Below are 16,274 nucleotides of genomic sequence, written 5' to 3'. Positions count from 1 at the left end.
TGTGGGTTGGCTCCTACCCAGCAGCCTGTCCACAATCAGTGATTCAGATAGGTTCTATCTCCGTTCCCACTTCGCACAGAAAAGATGGATCATAAATATTTATGGGCTCCTTATCTTTCTGCTCTATATGACAGGGAAGAGCGGACGTGGAGGTCTCACAGGATGGCTGGCTGCAGCCAGCAGGGCAAGGCTCTCCTCACTGCCCTGGGCCCCTGATCCTACTGCAGGTAAACCAGAATCCAACCAGGCTTCACTTAGACCCCATCAGCTGCATGCACACACATGTACATGCATGAATACGGACATGCATCCCCACAAGCACAGACTGCTGTGTCCCTGGCTCCACATTCTGAGGGTGTCTCCCTCAGCCCTTTTCCCAGAGCCATGTGTGGGCTCCACACAGCGGGTTAGCAAGTTGAGGAGTGGACTCCTCAGATGTGGAGTCCGAGGGTTCTGGGCCTTCCCCACGTCTCCAGATCTCAAGACAGGCCGGCTGTGATCTTTGCTCTGTGCTGCAGGCTTGGGGAAGAGGAGACTAGAAGGATGAAAAGTGACAATAGCCCAGCCCTAGGGCAAGGGGGATTCCATGGGCTCAGGTTCTTTTTAATAGGATCCAAGGTACTAGCCATTTAGCCCAACTGGATTTACAGCCAATCCCATAATAGGATTGGGAGGAAAGGCCCAATGGCAGCATCTGTCACCCACACCCTAGTCCTGGGGTTATTCAGAATACCAAGATCCCTTCAGAGTTGAGCTCTGGGAGGGAGTGGAGGGTGGGATCTGTGGCACAGAGCCATGCCATTCTCCAGCTCTGGGGTGGGGGATCATGCCTCATTGACCACAAATCATCAACAGGCTCTTACCGTGATGGGGCCACAATTCCTCTCTGGCAAACTGTTCCCATGTCCCCTCTCCACAAGATCCCCCAGGAGCCTTTAGGGCCACCTGGGCCAAAGTACAAGTAGATGGATGCTGAACTGCCCAATCTAGAACCCCCATCTGGAATTGGGGTTTGGCCCATAACAGAAGCAGGGCCATATATGACGACTGACCCAGGCCTGGGAGAGGGAATAAACTCTCCCTATACTCTCAGGGGATTGCCAGGCCCATCTCCCAGCACTTGGGGCTGCTCTCTTTGGTTTTCGGGATGCCCTGATTTCCTGCTGGCCCCATCACTATGGGGACCTAAGCAGCTGTATCGCCAGTACTCTCAGCATCGCCCCTGAATCCCTCTCTAGGACCAATAACCTTTGCTCATTTGTGACCCCAGTGGCAGTCTCTGGTGATGGAAGGACAGGGCATTAGCCCCCAAACCTCTCTCAGTCTGCCCTCTCCAGCACAAGGCAGCAGTGCTGATGCACTGGCTAGAGGAGGTGACCCCGGCACACACTCACCTGGATGATTGCTTGGACTTTGCGGGATGGACTGGTAACATTCCTGTTTGACGCTTCCATGGCAACTTCATCAATGTGCCTGGCACTCTCCTGGGAAGCAACCAGAAACACAGACGGGGTGTTAGGACTTGAGAGAGCCCTCCAGGAACAGGAATACAACGACAGAACCAAACCAGCGCTGTGCATGGGGCTATGCTGCACAGACGCGCCTCTCCCTCCCCAACAGGGGATGCAGGAGGTTGGACCAATGAGACACAAGGTCACAGGCCGAGAGTAAAGTTCAAAGCAGCCCAGCAAGCACAGGTGAGTGATCGAGAGGCCCCATTTTCTAGGCCCAATCAATGAAAGGAGAGAGTGGTTCAGTGATTATAGCAGGGGACAGACAATCACGATGTCTGTGTTCTATTCCAAGCCTGACCTCTGGCAAGTCATTTCACTGCTCCGGGCCTCAGTTTCCCCATCTCTACAGTGGGGATCACACCCACCTATCCACACAGGCTGTCAGAGCTCGTGACTGTTTGTAACCAGCTTGAAGTACTTGGATGAAGAGTTCCAAAGAAAAGCAACATGTCATCAGCAGTACACATTCTACATCACGCTGCTCCCCCCACCCACCTACCCATAGACACAAGCAGCTTCCAGGCTTTTACCCAGCTTCCACATTGGCATTATTTTCTTCTAGAAATGGGTGGGGTGTATGGATCCCAGTACTACAGAGAGCCAGCATTAGGAGAGTTGATGGCTGCAGCTCTGAGAGCTGGACACCAGGGGGCATAATTTCTGGCCTCATAACTCTCTTTTACCAGCTGGGCTTTGCATGAGGAGTCCCTGAGCCTCATTTGCTCTCTGCCTGCTCCTGCTCAAGTCAATGGGGAAATGACCACAGGGGCATCTGGCTTGGACTGCAACTGAACTAGGTAATTCTGCAAACATGCCTTGCCACAGGGTCTCCGCTGATGCGGAATGACAGTGAGCGGCACAAACACCCAAAAAGCACAGTAACTTAGAGCCCCTATGTATAGTATGCTACAGAACGTGTGCAGAGCACGTTTCACCATTCACCCAAGGATCTCCCAGCTCTTTACAAACATGAACTACGTTACCATCATAAACCCTGCACAAAGCTGGTCAGGGGAGGTGTACGGGAACGGGCCAGCCAGTTCTCCAGCACAGCAGCTCTTTAACAGCACTCAGACTGGCAGGACAGGAAAAAGAATCTTCTCTTCCAGTGAAACTTCAGGGAACTATAGGGAGGCAGCAGGCAACTTCCCAGGGTTAGAATGGGGCCAAGACACCTGAGCTAAGAGCCCAACTCATACCATGTGCCCTAGGATGGCGTGATTAGCCAGGGGCTCAGTTCCATGTCTCCGTTCCAAGGGTTACATTTAATGGCAAATTCCTGGTTCCAGATGCTCAGAAATTGTCTCAAGATTACATTTCTCTGTCCGTCCATCCATCCAGAGATATTCTCTCTCTCACACACATTCACTAACATACACTTGTACACAGAGGGCATAACTACAGAACAAAAGAGGGAGTCTTAACTGAACAACAGCTTTGTAGAGGCTCATTTTTAAAAATCTACATCACTAAACCATCACTGAGGGAAAAACCCAACATCTGGGATGCAGGGAAGGAAGGACGAACAGATACAGATGTACACATACTACATATGACAACGCATCCATGCTTGCCCAGCAGCCTGCCCCACTAGTCAGCAGGGATGTCGTGCACCAGCCAGTCTCTCTCCCAGGTGCTGCTTAGGGAACTAGAACCCCACACATTCATATGTGCGCACACAGCGCCTCAGACCCTCTGCATGTCTGCACATGCCCCACATTTACATGCATGTTCAAACACACACTCGCACACACACAAACTAACTGAAACCTGATTTCAGCTCCTCCTACATTACCATCCTGGGCAGGGTTTCTGTCCCTGCAGGAAGAATAAATAAAGCAGCTTGGAGAGGAAACTGACCCCACAAGCCAGTGATTTCCTGCACTCTGGCGCTCAGACCACTTGGGCCAGCTTAGCAGGCTGGGCCAGGCTACAGTTTCTAAATTTACCCCCACTCCATGCATCCCACACTTCCATCTTGGGGTCACTCTACAGCAGGATGGCAGCAGTAACTCCCTCCTTGCTGTCCTGGTCTGTAAGAGCTTCCAGAGCAGATCTGAGGATGGACAGTTTGTGGGGAAGAGACCTCACTCTATTTGGCCTGTGGCTCATTGGGTTCTATTGGCTCCCCCACTACAGACCACATGGCTTGTGACATTACCACATAATTATAAGGACTGCTCCCAGCCTTGTGTTGTCTGAGTGCAGGTCAGGGGCAGATTGTATCACCTGGGTTCCTAGCAGCTGCCCCCAAACCACTATTTTGAGACAGTGTGAAGCACTAACATTCTCCCTGTCAGCAATGAGGGTGGGGTGAAGCCTACGCTTTTAGCAAGAATCACTTTGCTTCAGAGTAAGGTTAAGAGGCTCCGGAGAAGGCTGGGATCTGCTGGACCCTTCAGCCCCTGCATCCCACCAAGAGCCGCACTGCTCCTCTATCATATAGGCACCAGCTCTTCAACCAGTCTGGTGTAAATACCCCAAGTGATGCAGCCACCACTCCTTCCCCAAGGAGCTGCAGACAAACCACTCGGATCGAAGAGTATTGTGCTGGGATATTCAGAGCTGGAAAGATGCACTGGACTACTGAGCCCCCCAGCAATGCAGGGCTCAAACAGGACTACAGAGGAAGTGTCTGGGAGGAATTAGAGTTGCTGGTCACATTTGTCTGGGGAAGAGACAGCCCAGCCCCTCCTTCCCCGACCAGGCCTCTGCTCGTTGTAAAATGTTATTTTGCTGGTATTAAGGCAGAACTAGGTCACATATGGCTCACTAAAGGCAAGCCAAGCTGTGTGACACCAGTGCACCATCTACAGGCTAAGCCTGCATTGCAGATGATAGCATGGACTTAGCCTTCTCCTATCATTGCCAATGGAGAACAATGTTCACAAATGCAGCCACTGACACTCCCAAGAGCCCCAACGTGCTTTCAGGAAAACACACTGAACTCTCCTCTCAGTTACCCCCAGGAAGCTTCCCTGTCCCTGCTTCACCCGCCCCCCGGTCAGCATTGGCCCCAGCAGGGTTTGAGAGAACAGGATGGGCTGGGGTAACTTGATCAAAACAACTCCAAAAGTCCCACCAGGGGTCAGTGGCGATTCCTGACCTCTCGACAGCTCCCTGCTGTTCTCTACCAGCTCACCTTTGCCAGCTGGGCATTTCTTGTGCCTTTTCCTGCCAAGGGCTAGGGCCACTCCAAGTGCATGGAACGATCGTTTAGTCTCTGCTCCCACGCATCAAGCAGCCCACCCATTACAGACACAGCCAGAACAGGGTTGCGTTGCTCCTGAGTCGTATTAAAGGGACCCAGATCTCACAGATGCTTGTGTCTAACGCATCGCAAGGGCCTGGAGGCAGACCATGAAGAGGGGAAAAATTTCCATAGCACTTTTCACCTAGAAGGATCCCACAGTGCTCTACAGAAACATCACTCCCTCAGGACTGAGATACAGCCACCTCTGGGGTGAAACGTGGCAGCTGCCACACACCAGCACAGTGACAGGTTAGGGCAGACAGGGAATAACCACCTGTATCCAACAAACTGCTGGGGGCAGGATTGGCAGAGAGTAATTACCCAAGATGGGCTTTGGCCATGACACTGGAGTCAATGCCCCGGCTTGTGGAAAGTGTCCTGGGAACTTTATTGCTCCCAAGTGACCAGGACTTCAGTCCACATCCCATCCAGAAGACAGGCCATTTGTGGGAGATGGGTTAGTAGAGTGTGAGGGCCTAGACAAAGCCCTAGTGTAGCCTGGGATCACTGCACCTCATGGGCTTCATGGAGACCCAGTGCTGCCTTCACCTATCAGAACACCTAGGCCAGTGGAAAATACCAGTGCTAGCCCAGCATGCAATGCTCCTCTGGTTCCAGCTGAAGGCAGCTGTGATTTGCTCTTCTGTACAGCATATGTACAACCCATGACTGGGCTCTGGGACAAATGCCAGCACATACCCCTTAGATGGGCGAAGTCTGGGCTTCCCCTACTCTCCCTAGAGACAGAGCTATCTACAGGCTGCCCTGGCAATCCTAGCCCACCGATCCTCAGGCTTCAACCAGTATAGCCAGGAGAGATCCTTTCCCTACTCTGTCAAAGCAAGCATGGTCTGTGGTTAGCACAAACCATACCCAGGGCGAGAGCACACAGCCTGGCCAGGAAGAGTGGGAGCTAGTGCGTAGCTATTACACACTGCGGAAAAAATGAAAGGCTGGAAAAAGACTGTTTTGACTCCAGGGCTGGGAAAGAACAAAATAACCATCAGCTCACAGTAAAGACCCTGGCTCCCTCCGGAATAGGCAGCTGAAAGAGGACAGCATCAGGAAGTAAGACCAGACAGAATTCAAACTGAAGTGCCTAGATTGGCATTCAGGCCCAATTTTCATAGCAGCCCCCACTGACACCAAGGGAAGCCAGGCTTCCCCCAAGCTGGGCCCTGGGTATGGAGTGGAGGAGCTGAGTTGGAAATATTATTTGTAAAAGGAGCATGCTGGACGTGAGGCTGAGTGATAGTTCAGGGGTTAGAGCCAGGAGAATTTATGTGGATCTGGCTGTCAGAGGGACTGAGCTCCTGCCATTGCGAGCTGCCAACGCTCAGCTCATCTGAGCCTCATCTCACTGTCTGGACAGTGATGCAGGGCCGTTTCCCTTCACTCCCTGATTCTCACATGCAAGCCTACAGCTACTGAGGGGCAGGACTAGCCCGTGCTGCATAGAGGGCCGGTGTGTGTTTTTGTGAACAAGTTGGAGAGGGGGCACTAGCTCATTACCACCAGGGCTTCTCTCCATTTGCTGCCACTTTCCCACGGCTGCAAAAGGAGTTTCCAACCTGCTAAATGAGATTTTCTGTGTGGGCTGTGCAGCCAGGACCTTTCCTGTGGGCCGTGGCACTGGGGGCAGAGGGAAGATGTGGCACCGGGATCGGGGCTGGCAGAGTAGGAGACACAGTAATGGGGTCGGGCGGGGGGAAATGCAGCTTCCACATAGCATATTAGTGGAGCGGTTTGGAGCTCTCTCGGACCTGCTCCCCTTCCTGCTCAGGCACCATTGGCAACATGCAGCTGAGCTTGCGCCAGCCACCTGCTGGGCCAGAGCCACCCCTGGTGTTTCGAGGAGCCCCCGTTCGGCCTGGACCCCAGCTCCCTCAAGTCAGGGTCTGAGCCCGGATGCTGGCAGGACAAGGAGCCCGTTGGACCCATGAGCACTGGGCAGGGCTAGACTTAGAGTTTATGTGATTCCCCTGCTCCAATGCACTCACGCCACCTCCCGAGCCACAGTGTGGTTTTAAGGTCCGCACCTTACCTGCCCTTGGATCCTCACCCTGGCACTGGGCCAAGCACCGACCACCAGCTTCAGTGGCAGAGCGTTCATGTCCCTGTGCTCTGTTCGCACCAGGGCCTTGAGGTGCGGCCTAGCCCAGCTGTGGGAGAAGTTGTAGAGAACAGTCTGTACTGCAAGCTCCTTGGGGAGGTGACAGGCGCATCAAGGCAGGAGACCCCAGTGGGGAGAGCCAGGCCAGCAGGGCCCACAGCCCTAACCTCTCCCCAACCCTTGCACCTTCCCCACAGAAGCAGCTGCAGACAGCTGCTAGCTCTGGGTTGCTGCTGGCCAGAGGAAAGGCAGGCAGGCAGGGGGCTGGACTCTTGAAAAGGAAGAGAGGGAGGCCAGGATGGAATCATGCTTGGAGATTAACCCCTTCCCACCACAGCAGGCCACCGGATCCAGCCAAACCCACAGAGTCAATGTGGAGTGAGGGGCAAGCGTCACATTGGGCCATGCTCTGGCATCTTCCACCGATCTGGGCATGGCAGCACCAAACCGACCCAGCTCCCGTGAGGGGGGGTACCCCCTTTACAAATGGGGGAACTCCAGCACTGAGAGGAAAAGTCACCACAGCAGTCTATAACAGAGCAGGGGATAGAAGCCAGGAGTCCTGTCTCCCAGACTTGCCGCCCCAGCTCTAACCATTAGGTGTCTCTCCTATCCCAGAGCCAGGACTAGAACCTCGGAGTCCTGACTCTCAGACTCTCCATACACACCCTTCAGCTTTAATCACTAGACTCCTCTCCCCTCCTCAAGCCAGGAATAGAACCCAGGAGTTCTGATTCCTCTCCCACCCCACTCTAACTACAAGACAAGCCCAGGTTTCCTGCTCTCACGCTAGCCTAGCAGGGCACCTCCCCCAGCCCATAACCATCGAGATGCTATAATCCTTATAAGGGATTTTACTGCTTTCCAGAGGAGGGGGACACTGATCCCCCCCAGACCTCTCCACAAAGATTTTGTACCATCTCCCCCATCCCAGTGCCCCGGTTGGAATTCTTGGGGGAGCCAGTGGCCACTCCATGGACCTGGCTATCTCCAAGGCTCTCCAAAGGGAACTCCCCAGTGCAAGGAGATAAGGAATTGGGGAGCTCCCCTCGGGGCATATTTCATGCTTCCTCCATGCCCCCCATCCCAGCCTCTCACCTCACCTCCTGGGAAGCCCCAGCACGAATCGTGATTGCTGCCCTTCACAAGCAGACTCTGTTCTAGGAATGCTAGCAAGGGAGTGAGGCCCAGCCCAGCCGGGTGCCCCACCTCTGGCAGCAACAAGGCAGCCTTTCTTCTCTCACAGCAGCCTGCAAAACACTTCACTTGTTCCTGCCACGAAAAGAGGCGCAGGCTGCAAATGCCAAAGGGTCGGGCTCGGCTACCATGAAATAGCAACGGTCACCAGAAAAGCACCCCCAGAGCCTTCGCAAACAGCACAGACCATGCTCACCCCTCACACTCTCCCATGAGGTCACTTCCCCCCGTTTGCTCCCTCCTTGGCATCCACAGGGCTCATGTCTCCCACAGAAATCCCTACATAAAATGATTGAAAAAGTTAAGGAAAAGACCTCTGTTCTTTCCAGGAAGGGAAGAGGTGAGCATGGGAGGGGAAGCGAGGGGGAGGACTTTACCTCAGCGTAAGGAGGATGAGTGCACGGAGGCCACCCACAAAAATGAACTTCAGTCTTGCTCAGCTGGTGCCACTCAGTCCTGACTCACAGCACCCTGGCGATTCCAGCCCTGGGCTTCCCCCCCCTGCACACCCCACAGCTCTGCCAAAGTCTCTCAATTTCAACTCATAGCCCCCCTACTGTTCCAGCACTGGGATCCTAAACCCAGCTCTGCCAAAGCCCCTCATTCAGACATGAAAATTACAAATATTTGACAACTCAGGCTGGAGCTTGCACTCAAATGTCAGCTGCTGCTGTTGGAGTCTTGGTGAGCTGAGTAGTCTCTGTGGCCTGGTCCCAATATGGGGATGGGACAGTGAACTGAAGCATCAGGTGGGAGCAGTGGGGGCCAACTGGCCTTGTGGCTGAATCCCTCCTGCCCCTTTCTCTTGGGCTGGGGCTATCAGTGGCAACACTCTGAAATGCAGTGGTAGGGCTGGGAGCATAGTTTGGCTTCAGGAGGGTTGGGGAAGGAAGATTTTTTTTCTCCTGGGTGTCTCATCAAGTTTGTTTCTCTTTGAGATCCAGCTGGTCCATTCGACTCAGATGCTGCCTTTCAAAGTGCTCACCTTCCTTTCTTCTTGTGCATCACTGCACGAGCCTCCCAGTGAGGTTCCTTTGAGACACCATAATGACTGCAGCTTTGTATAACTGTAACCCACCCCCAACCGAACAGAGGGGGATGCATATCACACCTCCAGCAAGTCCCACTCCTCTCTGTGCCTGAGTTTTCTCATGGGGATAATAACCCTGCCCTGCCTCCAAGGGCACTGTAAGCCTGGCTTAATTTATGCGTATAAAGCACCTTGTAGATGGGACCTGCTGTTATCTTACTTAAAACCAACAAAACACAAAGTGAAGGAGCACCCATCTGTGCCCCATTTAGTTGTATCTGCAGCTACCGAGGGCAGGCTGGACTCGGTCTGCAAATGCACCTAGAGTATGGAGGCCTGGGGGTGCCCAAGAACAGTATTTGGCCATGTGTACATCTACACACACCATATGGAAGCTGGACAATGTCTATCGTCCTCTCTAACGGCTGAATGCAGGTGTGGCAGAGGGAACACATGAGAGGAGGGGACTTGGGTAACCCACAAGGAATTGTAGCACCCTATGTTATATGCCCTGAAATATAGCATCCCTGGCCTCTTTCTTTCCCCCACCCTCTATTCCCTTCAATGAGTCACTTGGAAGCAGTCAGAGCAGCTGAGTTAACGGGTACACCACACAGCATCCAGGCCCTGCATTCAACTTGGCTGCACATTCACTCCACATCTGCTAATGTGTTTAAGGCACCAAAGCTGCCACCCCGTCCCAGTGAGCAATGGGCTGTTCTGCTTCCAGCCTGGGAATGTCGGAGGCGGGAGCATTGTCTTGGAGACAAACGTGGGTGGGGAGGGGACTTGTGCCAGGCAGCCCACAGTAACTAAATTGCAGCAAGGGCCCTGATTGGCGAGGGCTAATACGGGCTGGTGTCACAGTGTCTGAAACATCCCATCTGGGCCAGTTGCTGTGAATAGGCTAAGCTCAGCCTGCACTCATCCCTGCAACAAGCTGAAACAGTCCAGTGCTCAGGAAAGTTTGGAGTTGACCCAGGCTCCCCACTCCACATTTCAGCCTGTTGAGAGGAGAGGGTTGGGAGGGCAGTTCGGTCCCAAAGCCTGGATTTGAATCCGCTGTTTGGGTCTGATCTTATCTCAAAGGCTGTGCTCCCCACGCTGGGGCTCCAGCTACAGTATTTGTTCTGATCCCCTTAGCACAGAGCTGGCCATGTCATCACAGGTGCAAGGCCCAGTAGAGAGGCCAGCCTGCCCCAGAGGCTTCTTCCCCTCTTTCTTTTTTCCAATGGCTCCTTCTAGACGGAAACATCCCACACACTCTCCATCCCAAAGACTACACACACTGGAGCCCTGGTCACATGTTGCCAAGGCGACACAACACGCCTGGCAATAACAGTAACATAAATTAGCTCCAAGATAGTTACATTGGGAGACAAAGAATTCTCTGCCCCACCCACTGATCTCAGCTCCCCGGAGGAAATGAGCTCCCCTACTGGGGTCATTAAAGTGTGCACAGCTGCCAGCTCCATCTCCAGCCCCAAGTGTTTCCGCAACTCCTCTTGCCATACTCCATACACAGCAGTCAACGCCTCCTGCCCCCCAGACATTCCGTTTTGCTTGCCACCACAAGGTATTGCTAGCCAGGGAGATTTGGGAGTCAAAATAGGGACCTGCTTTTTAACACTATGGAAACATAAAGGACCCAAAGGCAAAGGGAGGCGTCCAGAGGAGCAGAAAGAAGCCATAAAACAAGCGCTGCCTCCCCCATCACCCACTAGGGGCAGGTCTGGAAGGGTTTATTCAAATGGACTGGGTTCAGATGTTCAATTAAACAGGGTACTTAATACATGAAGAATCTTCAGGTAAGACAGCTAACACCTTACCACAACAGTACTTCCTGTCAAATTAATGCTTCGGAACAAGACTGCAGTCTCCAAAGAATTAACTAGATAAATCTCTATTCTGCCTTTTTGTACCATGGAAAGGTTTGAGTTTGGGCAACCCAATATATCTCAATCCCAATTCACAGCCCTTCTGCTATCCCTGCCCTATAGTCCCCCATGCACATACAGCTCTGCTGCTACCCCCACATTCTGACCTGCAACTCCCTGCTAGTATCCCAGTTCGGAGCCATGCCCTCACCCCCAGATCAGCAGATGACTTCAATCCCAACCCACAGTCCCCTATGGTTCCCCACACATGCATACAGCTCTGCTGATCCACCTCAATCCTGACTCATAGCTCCCTGCTATTCCAGCCCTGTCCTCCCAGCTCTGCCTATGCCCCTCAATCCAAACTGCAGCATCCCACCCCACTCCCTTTCCCAGATAAAAGAAAACAAGGCTGAGGTTCTTGACCTGTATTTTACAACAAATCTCAAGTGGCAGATATGACACACCAGGAGGCCCAAGGCAGATCTGACCTGAACATCATTTATAAAGGCTGTTTGAATTCATTACATGGGAACAGGACAGGGGCCAGGTCCAATAAGAGAAGAGCAGCAGGGTGTTGTTCTACTGCCACCCACAGACGCTCTGAGGAATCCCACCAAGCCAGAACAGCAGCGCTCACTTGCACCAGCTAAAACACCAGGGCATGAGGGGGGACACTACACGAGAGTCCAACCAGAGATACTCCCAAATGCCACTGTTTTAAAGCTCAACAAACAGACGTAACAAGGGAATTGAGACTATTTGCAGACCTGCCAAGCATTAGGCACCTGGTGACTCTCCCACTCTGGCAGCATTATCACACATCTCAGGTAAAGTATCACAAGGCAGGAAGAAGAAATTCCCCCAGAAAATGCTCTTAGGCCTCACAGAAGGTGCACTGAGCTGGAGCCCAAGACCAGAGCTTCTGGTCCTGCCTCTTTTGGTGAGGGGTGTTAATGTTACTGGCAGTTCACATCCCTAACTACTGACAAAGAAGGTGTCCGAGTCCTAAAAAGAGAAGTGCTGGAAACCCAGCACAGGGAGCAGCTGAAATCAAGGCCCATTCAGCCATCTCAGCATTTTTACATGGAGATGGATGAAAAAGCATGTGGCTCTTTAAGAAGAAAATCCTCAAACTCAGTACAGAGCAGCTGGGCAGCTTCCTCTGGGGCAGAAAGAGCATGTCTGTCCATAGAAGAACCTCCCAGGCATGAGCATGGGAGATCAGGATTCCTATTGATTGTGTGGGCTTACCCACCAACCATCACTCCCTGTCACAGAGGGGACAGCCAAGTTGAGACCTACCAGGACCAAACCAACGGGAACCCCAGGATTGTGTATAGACAAGGATAAGGGGCAAAATATATAATCCCCACTTCACAGGATCCCAGCCCTCATAGAATCATAGAAGATTAGGGTTGGAAGAGACCTCAGGAGGTCATCTTGTCCAACCCCCTGTTCAAAGCAGAACCAACCGCAACTAAACCATCCCAGCCAGTGTTTTGTCAAGCCGGACCTTAAAAACCTCTAAGGAGGGAGATTCCACCACCTCCTTAGGTAACCCATTCCAGTGCTTCACGGCCCTCCTAGTGAAATAGTTTTTCCTAATATCCAACCTAGACCACCCCCAGTGCAACTTGAGACCATTGCTCCTTGTTCTGTCATCTGCCACCACAGAGAACAGCCGAGCTCCATCCTCTTTGGAACCCCCTTCAGGTAGTTGAAGGCTGCTATCAAATCCACCCCCCCTCCTCTCTTCTGCTGACTAAACAAGCCCAGTTCCCTCAGCCGCTCCTCGTAAGTCATGTGCCCTAGCCCCCTGATCATTTTCTTTGCCCTCCGCTAGACTCTCTCCAATTTGTCCACATCTTTTCTGTAGTGAGGGGACCAAATCTGGAGGCAATACTCCAGATGTGGCCTCACCAGTGCCGAATAGAGGGGAATAATCACTTCCCTTGATCTGCTGGCAATCCTCCTACTAATACAGCCTGTAGCGGGGTAGTCACCCTGCTCCACCCCTGAAGGGGTTAAAGCAGCCCTGGAGAAGGCTGCAGCTGGGAAAAGGTAGGCTGATGGGGAAAGCAGCCACAGCTGTGGCCAGCTTAATCGGGGCCCAGCTGGCCCTGATAGGAGGCTTGTGGGCCAGAAGCTAGTACACACACACTCTCTCTAGCTTTCAGAGAGAGAAGGACCTGGCTGCCTGGGAAGCTGAGGAGGGTACCTGAGGTGATGCAGTGCTGGGGAGGGGCAGAGGGAGCTGGGAAGCTCCAGGCTAGCAAAGCCCCAGGCTGCAGGCCGAGTTAAGGGCCCACAAGGGTACTAGGGCTGCAGAGGGCAGCCCAGAGATAGACAAAGACAGCTGGTCCAACCCTCCTTGCTGATGATGAGTGGTTTACAGACTGCGTCTGCCCCAGTAAGTGGGGGGTAGATGATGACTGGCAGTAGTGACAGAGGGGTGGGGAGATCCTGATTGGGGGTTACTGCTGGGGGCAGAACCCTGATCTAGAAGGGCACCAGGATCTGGGAGGGACACGGGGGGCCAGCGGCAGGTGAGACACTGGCCTGCAGAGGGTGCTCTGGGCTGGAGAGCTAATTCCCAGGACGGCCAGCAGGAGGCGCCGTGCCAGTGAGTCGTCACCTCACCACACAGCCCAATATGCCTTTAGCCTTCTTGGCAACAAGGGCACACTGCTGGCTCATATCCAGCTTCTCATCCACTTTAATCCCCAGGTCCTTTTCTGCAGAACTGCGGCTTAGCCAGTCGGTCCCCAGTCTGTAACAGTGCATGGGATTCTTCCATCCTAAGTGCAGGACTCTGCACTTGTCCTTGTTGAACCTCATCAGATTTCTTTTGGCCTAATCCTCTAATTTGTCTAAATCACTCTGGACCTTATCCCTACCATCCAGCATATCTACCTCTCCCCCCAGCTTAGTGTCATCTGCGAACTTGCAATCCATGCCATCATCCAGATCATTAATAAAGAGGTTGAACAAAACCGACTCCAGGACTGACCCCGGGAGCACTCCCCTTGATACCGGCTGCCAACTAGACATCGAGCTGTTGATCACTATGGGTTGTTGAGCCCGACAATCTAGCCAGCTTTCTATCCACTGTATAGTCTATTTATCCAATCTATACTTTAATTTGCTGGCAAGAATACTGTGGGAGATGGTATCAAAAGCTTTGCTAAAGTCAAGGTATATCACATCCACCACTTTCCCCATATCCGCAGTGCCATCTATGATGAGATAACTGGCTATCAGGTTGGTCAGACATGGCTTGCCCTTGGTGAATCCATGCTGACTGTTCCTGATCACCTTCCTCTCCCCCAAGTGCGTTCTATGCTCAAGTCGTTCCTTCACTTGACTTGCCAATGGCTAAATAACCACAAGGACAGCAGCAGCTTTGGGCTGGCAACAGTGGGCCACACAAGAGCCCTCCTGCCACACTCACACAGAAGTGACCGTTCCCAAAGCACAGACACTAAGCCACTGTATTTTCCACTGCATGCATCCATCCAATGAAGTGGATTTTAGCCCACGAAAGCTTATGCCCAAAGAAATGTGTTAGTCTCTGAGGTGCCACAAGTACTCCTCGTTCTTTCTGAGGATACAGACTAACACAGCTACCACTCTTAAGCCTAGTTAGTTAGCATCACTCTCTCCCTTTCATGGGCACAGAGAGAGGCGAAGCAAGTCAACACCAAAGCTGGGATTCCTGGCTCCTAACCCCTAGCCATCAGTCCATTCAGCCAAGATGCCTCCCCTTGTGTGTAGCTGGACTCTGAATAGCCATTTGCACTAAGCTGCCCAGGGACTCTAATCCCATCTCTCAGCGAAATGGGGAGGCTACAGGTCTGTAAGAATCGCCCCTCACTTTGGCTTCGCAACCCCGGGCTCCCCCACCTTCCTGGAGAGAGGCGGCCGCCTGCCAGAGACTCGCTGTTACAGATTAGGGGAGAACAGGTCAGAAATGCAGAGAATCCCGCCAAAGCCATTTTTCCGGGACGGCTCGAGCCCGGGCTCAGGCAGGGGCAGAGCGGTGTCACACGCCCCCCCCTAGGCCGACCAGCGCTGCTGGGGGAGCGGCATTGTCCTCGCCTCTGCTGTCCCGTCGGCCCGGCTCGGCACCGGGGCCGCTTTAACGGCGAGACTAGCCCGTTTCTCCGCCGGGCTCGCAGTCCAGCCGCCCCCCGCCAGCCGGCCAGGGGCTGCCCCCGCGCTCCGCCGCCAGCTCCGAGCCCGCGCCCAGGGGCACGCGCCGCACACGCCGCCTGCCAACGCAGCAGCAGCGGCTCGGCCGCCGCTTCCCGCCCCCGGCCCCGAGCGGGGACCGGCCCGGCTCTCACCCAGCCCCGCGGCCGCCTCGCAGGGGTCCGGCCCGGTCCGGTTCGGTCGGGGCCTGTGGCCGCCCCGGGTGCCCCTCTCTCGCGGGGCCGGAGCCAGCCCCCGGCCGCCCCTTACCTGGCAGGTCCGCGCTCCCCTCACAGCAGCCGCTCGGCGCGTGGCGGCGGGGCTCGGTCACCGCCCTCCGCGGGGGGGGGGGGGGGGGGGGGGGGAAACCCCCCCCCCCCCCCGGGGGGGGGGGGGGGGGCGCGGGAAGGAACCGCCCCCCCCCCCGGCGGGCGGGCGCGCGCGCGCGGAACTCTTCGCGGGCCGCGCGAGGGGGCACGAGGCTGGGGGCGCCTTGCCCCGCCCCCCGCTGGCCCCGGCTACGGGGGACAAAGGAACGGGCAGTCCCGGCGCCCTGCCCCCGCCCCGGCTGCCTAGGGACTCACCCCCCGCCCCGCGGAGCTGCTGAACGTCCTCCGCCACCAGCAAGGGACTGAGCCTCGCAGCCGGCTGCCGCTGGGGAAATCGAGGCAGGGAGAGGGGAGTGGACTTGCCTAAGGTCAGACTCTAGCCTAGACGGCGGGATTCCTGCCAGGACCATCCCACCCCCCTTCCTTTCTCTGCCCCGGTTAAAAATACTCCGTGGTCTGCACAGCCCTGCAACTGCGGGCTGCACCCAGCAATTGGGGCTGGCGCCTGGAGCTGTGTGTAGTCAGTGCTGCGGAGAGAACAAATCTGTGCATTTCTAGAGCCCTTCCCAGCACAGGGACTCAACATCAGCACCTCCCCCCGGTGCTTCCAGGAGCAAAAACAGATTGAAAATGTTTATTCAAGGTAATGTTCAAAAAAAGTATATAATACATAGGTTGAGAAAAGTGTCTGTACAGCCAGGTATAGTGCGGAGATTATCCACAACTACAAAGTTTGTTTTTAAAGTCATAAGATACATCTAGTGCAT

General features: G+C 54.2%; 1 protein-coding gene across 35 annotated transcripts in view; it reads right to left on the bottom strand.

Annotated features, from left to right (window-relative positions):
* Positions 1–15,932, bottom strand: part of PHLDB1 (pleckstrin homology like domain family B member 1) — a 107,200-nt gene extending 91,268 nt beyond the window's left edge. For 29 of the 35 annotated variants that reach the window (XM_034754808.1, XM_034754812.1, XM_034754811.1 and 26 more), the window contains exons 1-3: positions 15,763–15,932; positions 6,812–6,929; positions 1,395–1,484 (exon numbers count right to left, since the gene is read on the bottom strand). In XM_034754808.1, the coding sequence (XP_034610699.1) occupies positions 1,395–1,484; positions 6,812–6,929; positions 15,763–15,917 (363 nt within the window). In that variant the 5' untranslated portion in view covers positions 15,918–15,932. Of the gene's footprint in view, positions 1–1,394; positions 1,485–6,806; positions 7,126–7,978; positions 8,039–15,448; positions 15,544–15,762 lie in introns of those variants that run through there. The other 6 variants (XM_034754825.1, XM_034754824.1, XM_034754823.1 and 3 more) reach the window with 6 other exon arrangements.
* Positions 15,933–16,274: the final 342 nt, after the last annotated feature.

This window comes from Trachemys scripta, chromosome 21, assembly GCF_013100865.1.
Source record: "Trachemys scripta elegans isolate TJP31775 chromosome 21, CAS_Tse_1.0, whole genome shotgun sequence".
NCBI classification, from domain to species: domain Eukaryota; kingdom Metazoa; phylum Chordata; order Testudines; family Emydidae; genus Trachemys; species Trachemys scripta.
The sequence above is the reverse complement of the archived record's forward strand: the minus strand, read 5'-3'. Positions and strand labels throughout refer to the sequence as shown.